We start from the raw sequence: 11,397 nt of genomic DNA, 5'->3' as shown, positions 1-11,397 counted from the left end.
GCGCACCGGGAGGAAGAAGCAGGGCCGGGCCTTCCCGAGCAGACCCTGTGGGACTCGGTGCGGCGGGCGGGGAGTGGGGGCGGCCTGAGAAGGCGGGAGAGGTCGAGGAAGGCGGAGAGGGGCATTGGCAGGGCGGGGGCAGGGCCGCCGCTGCTCGCGTTACGTTCCCAGAGCCTGCAGCGGAGGCGCGGGGCTAAGCAGCAGAGGGGATGGGGCTTCCACAAGCTTCTGCATTTCCCCTCACAGCCCCGGCGCCGCCTCCCCTGGCTGGGCCGCGGTGCCCGTTAGGCCGCGCAGGGTGAGAGCTAGAGCGGGCGCGGGCGGGCGGCACCTCGCCCGGGACTGGAAGGGAGGGCGCAGCGGGGCCACGGCTGGGGGATTCCGCTAGCCGGGCGGCCCGCGAGTCCCCTGAGTGCATCAGCCCCCGCTGCCGCGGGACCGCGGCCGGGACGGAGCTCCCTGCGCGCCCCCCGGGGGCCGGCAGCGGCCAGGAGGCGGCGCGGGGCTCGGCCGCTCGGCCCTGCAGCTCCGCGCACCCGGCAGCGGCGGTGGTGCAGCCTCGGGCGTTCGGACAGCCTCCGAGCCCATGGGGGGGAGCGACGTGGACAGCGAGGGCCCCGCACGGAGGGGCGGCGCGGCGCGGCGTCCGGGGGCCCCGGGCGGGCCAGGAAGCGAGGCGGCAGCCGGCTGCCCGGAGCCGCTGTCCGCTGCTGAAGCGCCGGCTGAGAGCGCCACGCTGCCCGCCTGGATGCGCCTCTACTTCTACGGGATGCACGGGATCACCCTGGACGTGCTGGTGTCCTCGGCCCGGCGCTTCGCCCGCAGCCCGGACCTGCGGATGCTAGGCTTCTCCTCGCCCTACCGCTGCCTGCTGCACTCGCTCACCCATTTCGCCCTGGAGAAGGTGTACCTGCAGCAGCGGCGCTGTCCCAACGCCTTCGTCTTCAATTTCCTCCTCTACCCCTCGGCCCACGTGGGGCTGCAGACCCTAGCGGGCCAGGCGCTACTACTCAGCCTGGGCGGCGGGGCGGGGGTCGCGGTGGCGCCAGGGGCGCTGGACCTGGCGCTGCAGTACGTGCTGGCGCTCTACCACTGCCAAGTGTTCCTGAAGCGCTTCCTGCGCTTGCGGTACGGGCGACAGAGGCGGCGGCAGCAGCAGCAGCAGCAGCAGCAGCGGAGGGGCGCGCTCCCCGTCCCTCCCGGCGCCCGGGTCCCTGCTGCGGCCGGAGCCCGGCGGCGACGACCCCGTGGCCCCAGGGGCGCCGGGGGAGCCCCCAGCCAGGGGCTGCCCGACCTACCCCGCTTTCTTTTCTTCGGAATGCACGGCTTTCTGGATGAGATCTTCTTCACCTTCTTCTTCAACGTACTGGGGCAGGGGGACGGGACAACCAGCGGCCACACGTCGCTCTGGTCCTTCTTTATGTACGGCAGCTGCAGTTTCGTGGTGGAAAAGCTCTACTTCCACCTCCACTACAGCCGCGGTTGGGGCACTTGGAAGCGGGTGCCCATCTACGTGATCTTCATCTACGTGTGGGAGCTGTCCTGGGGTCTGGGACTCCGCACGTGCGGGGCTTGTTCCTGGGACTATTCTCACTACCCGCTCAATTTTATGGGCCTCATCACCCTCATGTATTTACCTGGCTGGATATTCCTTAGTGTGTACCAGGACCTAATTTCCAACGTGTTGTGGAGGGTGCAGTACGTACCAGCTAACTAAAACCAAAAAAGAAAGAAAGAAAAGGAAAAAGTCACTGGATTCCCACGAATGGATGCGATTTATTTTTACACATTTAAAATGAAGTGGGTTTTTTAGTCCTTTAATTTTTATACGCTTTACTAAACTCTTCCAAATTGTTTTATTCCACCTTTTAGTTTTTCTATTTGAAACCCGTGTATAATATACTTTGAAACACTACTCGAAACATAATTCAAAGTACTTTATTCGCCAATGTTTTAAAACGTTTACAAGCCCAAACGTTTACAAGCCCAAACAGCAAAACCGTTATACCTTAACATGAGAATGATGTAGTAGTGTTTACCCATCTGGCAATAGATGAGTGACAGCTACTAATTTTTTTTGTTTGTTTGTTTGTTTTTTGGCGGGGGGGATCTTTAAATCAGAGACCAGTGATTTTTACAAGATTTGGCTAAATTTTCTGATTCAGTGATTTGTTTACTTTCTTTTTAATCTAATTTCATTTTAATTCCTTGCCATATTTACCAATGACTGAAGAAACTCAATGTCTTGTACTCTTGAGACTACAGTTAATAGCTCTTAAAGTGCCTCCGTCTAGCACACAAGTGAAAAGAGGCTGAAAAATGTGAAAGCACGTTCTATGAACAGATTTTTAAATGAGAGGTCTTTTCTAGCAACTCACACAGGTGACACTGTGTTAAGATATTTGATCTCCATCCTGGAAATGATTGCTTTCCAATGTGGGTAAGCCTTAAACAGCAGGTGTGTTAACGTTGATCAGATCCTGTGTTATCTATGGCTGTAAATTTTTGTTACTGTGCAATAATGTAAAATGTTTACCTTACATAGCCGAGGGCCAAGTGAAATTATATCACCTTCCACAGTGTTCTAACTCCAAGGACCCTTTTCTACATGGAACTTCAAGGGCAGAAACATTACCTTTGAATAAAATGAACCTGAATGTTCACTCTAATTACATTAAGCCTAATTGTTTTCTGTGAATACAGATATGTTTTCAGCATATTTCTGCCATGGCTGTTTTTCCTTCTGGGCCCAGAGTCCTTGGGCCAGGCTTGATGTGGTAATGTGCATTATAAATCAATGGTAGCTTTGTGGTGACTTACTATTAATGTCTGCAAGCTCTGAAGTTAAATGAAATGATGTAAACCATTTTAAGAAATTCATGCCTAATTAATAATGTATTTTGATGTTGTTTGCTGTTTTATTACATGTATAAAAGAGTAGAATTCAGTGCAGCTCAGCCAGGGATGACGAATATCCTCTCAGTTTTTATTACAAAGGCAATCAGGAAAATTTCATGTATAGAAATGAGTGGTTTTCTATTCAAATTATCAGCGAGCCTATGCTGTAAAAAGGGACTTTTTTCTGTTTTCAAAAAATGTTTGCTACAGGAGTAGAAAATAATTTAAATTTGATTAAGTTAGACATAGTTATGAGTGTTATATATTTTAAACCACTATCTGAGGTTGTAAGCTAAATTAAAAGTAATGAATGCTATATAATCAACCTCATCTGTGAAATGGACCATGCAAAACATTATTTTAGCCAAAATACTATACTCAAAGCTGAATAGAAACTTAAATATAAGCTAACTGTTTGCAGAGAGTTTCACTTAAGAAAAGTTCTCTATGACACTTGGTCAAGGATCAAAGGTTTATGAAAACCCTGTGTAGAAAAAAGTATAAGCATAGTCACTCAAGTTAGGGAGATGCTGGACAGAATATTTGTAATTCAAATGTGACACATGTATCTGAGTTAAGTGTGACATCACACCACACACTCCAGCAAATACTTCACCAAATCCGAGATTTCTGAAATACTTGCTAAATGTACACATTTGCACTGTGCCCTTCACATGCTGCTCTCCAGCCCTTCTTACTTGCCTAACAGCATTCTTAGGGTCAGAAATCCATCAAGGAAGTAGGAAAGCATGCTGTTTTGTTTTGCTTTTAATGTTAATCCTATTTAAAGGAAAAGTCAAGGTTTTCATTCATTCAGTTCACTCAAGAGATAGTTACTGAGCCTCCACTATTTGCCAGGCACTTGCCTGAACTCTGTGGATATAGCTGTGAACCAACACAGACAAAATCTCTGTCCTTGGGATACTTACGTACTAGTGCTTTGATTTATGTAAGATTATACTTATTTGCAATAGGCTGTGAGAGGCAATTTTTACGAGGGCTCTCCTCAGGCCTGTTCCTGGAAAATCAATCCATCAATCTAAAACAAAAACCTGTTAGCAGTCTCTCTGCTAGTTCTACAAAGAGCTAGTTCTTATGTATTCAGGAAGTGATTAGCCTGTCTATTAACACAGCACCTCGCTTTAGGGCTTCTCATTCTGTGTTTACTCAGCTTCTTAAATGTGACATTTTGCTGCAACCGTTGATCCTTTAAGGAAAAACCAGGGAAAAGAAGGAACCATCAGATCATTCAATTGTGTTACTAATTAGTAATTCAAATACAGAAATGAGACGGCAATGTGATGATAGTTAATATCTAATTAGCACTTACCACCTACAAGGAACTCTTCTAAGGGGTGTGTGTCTGTGTGTGTGTGTGTAAAGAAATATGTGAAAATATATATATGTATATATCTTAGGGGAATATATATATATTCATATATATCTCAGGGGAATACACATATTCATATATATATCTCAAGGGGATAGATATATATTTTATTTATATATATCATATATATCTCTTAATATATATATGTGCACATATATTCCCTTAAACCTCTAACAGCCCTACTTTTACAGATGAAGACAAGAAAACTCAAACCCAAATAGGTTAAGTAACTGCCCAAGTCATACAGCTACTGAGCATTCAGATTTGAATCCGTATATACTGGACTCCAGTGTCCATTCTTAACGTCAATACTGTCATGCCTTGATCTACTGACCACAGTGGATCTTCTATGGAGTTCATTTTACAATCCATATTGCTCTTCCCTTCCACTATTATAGATGCAAGAGTAGCTGCAATAAAAGCCAGGCAATAGTGGCAAAAAACCTTTCACGCTGCCTTTTTATTCCATGGTATTAAATAACAAGGGAGTTAATAGCAGGATGCATAACTGACATCAGCCTAGTTCTTATCCCGAGATGATACATCTTTATATTTCAGTGATGCTGTGAAATACAGTACCTTGCTTGAATTCAGATAATCTTGAGTTTATAAGAATAAGGCCAGGCGCGGTGGCTGACATCTGCAGTCCCAACGCTTTGGGAACCCAAGGCAGGAGAATCACTTGAGACCAAGAGTTCAAGACCAAACCGGCAACATAGCAAGTCCTCATCTCTACAAAAAAATTAAAAAATAAATTAGCCAGATATAGTGCCACATGCCTGTAATCCTAGATACTTCAGAGGCTGAGGCAGGAGAATGACTTAAGCCTAAGAGTACAGGACTGCAGTGAGCTAAGATCACATCACTGCATTCCAGCCTGGGCAACAGAGCAAGACCCTGTCTCTAAAATCAGAATAATATGCCAAAATGCAAGATACCTCATATCACAAGCTAGGAAAAATACATATAATTATTACTACACATTTAATATGGTACTCAGAATAAATGTCATTGTAAGAGCTAAGCAGCCAAAAATTAAAACTAAATCTTTAGAGACATTTATTCTGAGTTCTAGTAAACAACTTAGAGTAAGAAATGTATTAATAGAAAAGCATAAATGTAATTTATTTTTTTCTCCATGTTTAACTTATGTAATGCTGAAATGTCTTATTAGAAGTGCTTTAAATTTTAAATCAATTCTATTTGAGCTCTGAATCTAAAAAGGAATGTAACCTTTTGAGTTTATCTTGTTAACAGTAAATACAGAAGTTCCTGTATCACACAAGGACTCCAATAAGATCGATCATCCATTTCAATATTTCCAACATTTTAATGATTCAGTGTACTTAACTATGAATACTTTATTATAAATATTTGATATTTCATGCTTCAGCTCAGCAAAACACAGGTTAGAAAAACATAACCTGTCTTTCATTGTTTAATCCTACCCCTTTGAATAAAAAGAATTTCTACTCTTGAAATAGTCTCCGTCGGCATGATGGACTTGGTTCTGCTTAAGAAAGACGGTGAATGAGAATTTTGATAGACTACTTTGGTTCGTTTCCTACTTCCAAAACACATAAAAAAATCAATATACTTGGAAAGGAAGCTACACTCACAATACAGAGTTAGAGTGATAAATAAGTAATTGTATTGTAGTATCTTAAAGCATTTTAATAAAATCAATTTTCCGTATATTAAAAGGCATTAAAATCTTTTACCTTTTATGTTAATTTTAAATACACTATCTTGAACAATGCTTAATGGAGCTAAGCTCCTTTACTGAAGGAAAGTAAGAAGAAAGTATATAGTTCCCAAACCGCTATGCATCAAACACATGCTCAGCTTATACTGAAGAGAAAGATGGCAGCAAAATATGATTCTGTTACATTTCCAGGGTGTTTTTAGTTTTTTTCCTATTCTTAGGCTTGGTACTGGAGCATGGAACAAAGATAGCAATTGTCTGTGTGGACCTCTATTCACTAGAATTAGCCTCATTCTCATTTTTAACATTGAGGCCTCAAGCCAGCCACCAGCAGCTGAAATTGTAAATTAACCTGTGATGTGGATAGAGAAATTTTTTATTGGAGACTTTTTTCTTTTAATGTAAAGAAAAACATAGAGAATGGTTTCCTTAATTTCTAAATTATCTTTGCAAAAATCATCAAGCAAATTACCAGACATCTGACAGAGAAACATGGATCCTTAACACGCACAAATGTTTAATTTTCATCTTACCTCTTAAAAATTCTACAAAATGCAAAAGTCACGTGAACCAACTTTTCCAACTAAAAAGAAAAATAAATAATATGTCTTTACCACGATTGAGGAAAATCAAGTGTTGAAAGAAATTGTGAAAGTTAATAACATCCAGCCTTCCACCCAAGGCAAGAATTTACACCTCTGAAAGATGGTTTCTCGGCTCAGCTTGTACTACTCAAGAAAGTATTAATTGTGTTTTTCACACAAAGGCTAAATGGGAGGAAAGCCGTTGGCAGCTGAGTTGATAAACCCCACTTTCAGTGAAGTAAGAAGGCTTCCAAAGTTTTTCGGAGCTAATATATGCTATTCATCCTGATTACTTACTACAATGAAACTTTTCTTAAGGAACGTTTTTCTCATTAAAAAAAAAAATCAGGCCAAGCACACTGGCTCATGCCTATAATTCCAACCATTTGGGAAGCTAAGATGGAAAGATCGCTTGAGACCAGAAGTTTGAGTCCAGCCTGAGCAACATAAGGAGACAATCTGTACAAAAAAATCAAAGATTAGCCAGGCTCGGTGGCATATGCCTGTAGTTCCAGCTACTCAGGAGGCTTAAGTGGGAGGATCCCTTGAGCACAGAAGGTTAAGGCTGCAGTGAGCTTTGATGGACTCCAGCCTGGGTGACACAGTGAGACCCTGTATCAAAAAAAAAAAAAAAAATCAGTGTTTCATTCTTTTGTCATGATACTTATGATCTCTTTATTTTCTTTATTGTAGCTTTTCAAATGATGCTTCATTCGTAGAGTCTAAGCAGCAAGTCTTTGAGAGCTTTTAGCATAATTATATTACCTCAGAAAATAAAAAAATACATTGATTGCAGGTTTAGAAGACTAAATTCTAGACATTCGGCTTGAGTCGTTGGAGTCTCAACCTGGTTCAAGCCAAGAAAAGCCTTTGGCGAACTGCTCTGGTCAACCTACAGAACATCACCTGGTGAAGTTTCCTGGTAACTTACCCTCGCAGACCTAAACAGCTGTACCAAGAAAGAAATTGAGAGGCCATAGGTGTCACAGAGACAAGGAGCTAGCCAAAGAAGGGTGAAAGATTCCATCGATCAACAGTCCATCCAAGAAATTGTTCTTACCATATTAAGGAGAAAATTAGCTCCACTTTTCATGGGATTTCAACAGATGTTTATACTATATACAAGATATTTTATTAAAATATTGATATCCATAACAAAAACAAAAGTAGCCTTATAGGATCTCAGATTCCAAACTTCAATTATTGAAAAGTCATTACTGGGGGAAAATAATATTGAGAACATGCAGAAAGTTTATATCATTTTGTTATGATTACCTACTAACTTTTAGGACAAAAACAAAATTAAATAGGCTCTTGTACACTTCTAAAGGAGAACTATTTTAGTCTAATCCTTTCATTAGTAGCAATGAATGAAGAGGAAGAAAAAATAAATAAAAGAGTTCCCTGGTGTATGAGAGAGAGCAATCAGATTCCAAATACTTAAAAGCAAGAGTTTAATAAAATTCATCATAGTACTTACCCATAATGCTGATATTTAAAGCAAACAAAACAAAACAGAAACAAAAGAATAATTAAGGCAGAAACTGAAGATCAGTTGAGAAGGATACTATTCGATAGCCATAGAGGGCACATGTGTTAATTTTCTATGGGTAAAATAATTGGAATATGTGAATGTTATTCTATATCTTTCCAGCAGATTTGCATTCCGAAGTAAATTTTGGGTTTAGGAAACACTGCACACCCTAGGTTTGACAGAATACCAAATGTATACTTTATTGAGTTAATATTTATTTAGTGGAATTTCTGAGTTTATTTTTTGTGTAATGATGTTATTGGGCATGCTATGAAAGTTTTAATAATAGTGTTATTGAAGTGTCTACTCAGCGCATGAGTAAAGACACCACAACTTTTTGAAAATCTAAAATCACAGAACTTTAGAGCTTAAGAAGATAACTAATGGTCACCTAGTTCAACTCCCAGCCTATACGGTAATTCCTTCTAGAACATCTTGGACATGTGTCCATCCATCATCTTCATGATCACTCCCAATGACAGAGATCATTGTACTTACTCAGATCTCCCAAGAAAATGTGTTTCTTTGTTCTATAGCTTAGATTGTTAGAAAGGTCCAAACGATAAGACCACATCTGTAACTCAGTCATTTTTCGGAGTTTTCAATTCATGGACAAACCAAAAACCAAAGATTATTTTTTATTATTATACTTTAAGTTTTAGGGTACATGTGCACAACGTGCAGGTTTGTTACATATGTATACATGTGCCATGTTGGTGTGCTGCACCCATTAACTTGACATTTAACATTAGATATATCTCCTAATGCTATCCCTCCCCCTCCCCCCCACCCCACAACAGGCCCTGGTGTGTGATGTTCCCCTTCCTGTGTCCATGTGTTCTCATTGTTCAATTCCCACCTATGAGTGAGAACATGCGGTGTTTGGTTTTTTGTCCTTGCAATAGTTTGCTGAGAATGATGGTTTCCAGCTTCATCCATGTCCCTACAAAGGACATGAACTCATCTTTTTTATGGCTGCGTAGTATTCCATGGTGTATATGTGCCACATTTTCTTAATCCAGTCTATCATTGTTGGACATTTGGGTTGGTTCCAAGTCTTTGCTATTGTGAATAGTGCCACAATAAACATACGTGTGCATGTGTCTTTATAGCAGCATGTTTTATAATCCACCAAAAACCAAAGATTTGAAGAAAGTTTCCAAGTGTGTCATAATTGTCTTACTCCAGGTTAAATATCCCAAAATATTGCAGCAATATGTAATAAAGTATAATGATGAAGCTATTTCCAACTTGGTCTAGAAATTTTATCTCTGCAAATAGGAAACAACATTACACACGATTGGCCATTTTTGCAGCTCAACCCTGCCATTGTTTCAGTTGAATTTTCATTTCTCGAAATACCCTAGGTCTCCTTCCAGTGAACTACCATTAAGCCAGCTGGTCCTCTTTATGCACTTATACATTCATATAAAGATAGTGGACATGGATCTCTGTTATTCCAGTACTGCATGACTAGGACCTGAAAGTGAGTTAGAGAGAAGTGACAGCAAGTAGAGTGAAGAAGGGAAAAGTTACCATTGAATTTACTCTTCATTTCTTTTGTTTCTTCTATTTTCCTGCTCTCTTCTCCTGGGATTAGATGTAATGTCATTTTCCCTGTTTTCTCAACACTTAGTAAAGAACATAGCTAAGAGTAGATGCTCAGAAATTTTTTGTTGGCTCCGAATGTTTATGTCAGACATAATAGTGGAAGCAGAACTTAGAAATACTACCAGGTGGCATATGTGATTTCAATAGGACATTTATTTATAGAACATATACAAGAATCACCTTGTGCCTAGAAAAAGAGGTAGGAATTTTTTAATTTTTCATATTTTTCTCTCCTCTGCTCAGCAGCTTCTTTACCCAGGCAAAAAGCTCAGTTAGCCCTCTAAGAGAGTTTAACTACATGGTGGACTTTTAAATTTGTAGGCTAGTCAGAGAACCTAGCTACCGTTAAAAACATTATTTCTGAACCATGAATTTAGAAAGAAAAACTGATGTTCATGTGAACTAGTTGGAAAGAGTATGTTTTATGATGTGACTCTTCTCTAAAGACTGATTTGCTCAGTTTGCAGCTATTTTTATTTTTTTATTTTTAAAAAGAGATTTTATTGTTTAGAACAGTTTCAGATTTGCAAGAAAACTGTGATGATAGTACACAGCTCTTACATACCCATTAACATCTTGCATTAGTATGAGTCTTTTGTTATTATTTAGGTACCTATATTACTAACAAGAGCCCGCACATTATTCAGATTACCTTAGTTTGTACCTAATGTCCTTTTCCAGGATTCCATTCAGGACAAAACATTGTGTGTTCCTGAATGGAACAAGAAGAAAATGTTCATGACAATTATATTTCTCATTTCTGTAATTGTTTACATGGGCACAGCAGGTATTCATAACTACTTTCTTTCATTATTCATTTTGTCTTCACTTTGCTTTCAGCAAATACTTCAGCTGGTCATAGTTCTTTACCTGGTGGTGTAAACCAAACCTTCATTCTGAAAGGTCTGGGTCATTACAGACCTGGATTGGACTGGACAGTTGCTATGGTTTTCCACTGACCTTAATCACTAGGCATAGTAATGCTAAGAGACTCCCTAAGGGATCTCCTGTATTCCAGACCTATTCTTTCTTACCTCCGTTGTGAAGCAGCAGTCCAAATTTCCCCTTGTTAGTCAGAATAAATCACCCCAGCTAGCACAGTAACTCCCTTTTTTGCCTGTTGATTCAGAGGCATGAGGAATCCAAAGTAACTGAGTGGCAGTCTTAACTTCCAGTTCAATAGAATCATTGTTGTGTCTCCTGAAGGAAGCATTTCTCCCTTTGAATCTAAGACCTCTAGGCCAGTGGAGCATAAGGTCATGAGAACAGGAAGCAAAAACTTTGCTGGTGGGTCACCATGTGTAATCCAGGTCCACCCCTTGATTCTTGGACCCATGAATGCTGGCTATGGGAGAAATACTCATATAATTCATATGATGCTAAACCTTGTCCCAGCCCTGCAAGGCACTGTCATCCAGCTGGTGCTATAACTGAGTCTTCAAAAGGCCATTCCACCATTCTATCAAGCCAGCTGTTTCAAGATGGAGGAAAGTATGCTTAAACCAGTAAATTCCATGAGTGTGGACCCATTGTCATACTATATTTGCTGTGAAGTGAGTTCCTTGATCACAAGCAATGCGGTGAGGAATACCGGGACAATGGATAAGACATTCTGTAATTCCATGAATGGTAGTTTTGGCAGATGTATTGCATGCAGGAAACACAAATTTATATT

The 11,397-nt window shown here is 41.0% G+C and overlaps 1 protein-coding gene across 1 annotated transcript; it reads left to right on the top strand.

Moving 5' to 3' along the window:
- Nucleotides 1-578: 578 nt before the first annotated feature.
- Nucleotides 579-4,341, top strand: TMEM229A (transmembrane protein 229A). The gene has a single exon (XM_019030623.4). It carries the CDS (start codon nt 587-589, stop codon nt 1,715-1,717), a length of 1,131 nt encoding a protein of 376 aa, XP_018886168.2. The 5' UTR covers nt 579-586; the 3' UTR covers nt 1,718-4,341.
- The last annotated feature ends 7,056 nt before the right edge of the window (nt 4,342-11,397 follow it).

The sequence above is a fragment of the Gorilla gorilla genome, chromosome 6 (genome assembly GCF_029281585.2).
Source record: "Gorilla gorilla gorilla isolate KB3781 chromosome 6, NHGRI_mGorGor1-v2.1_pri, whole genome shotgun sequence".
Taxonomy (NCBI): Eukaryota; Metazoa; Chordata; class Mammalia; order Primates; family Hominidae; genus Gorilla; species Gorilla gorilla.
This window is presented reverse-complemented; position numbering and strand designations above follow the sequence as displayed.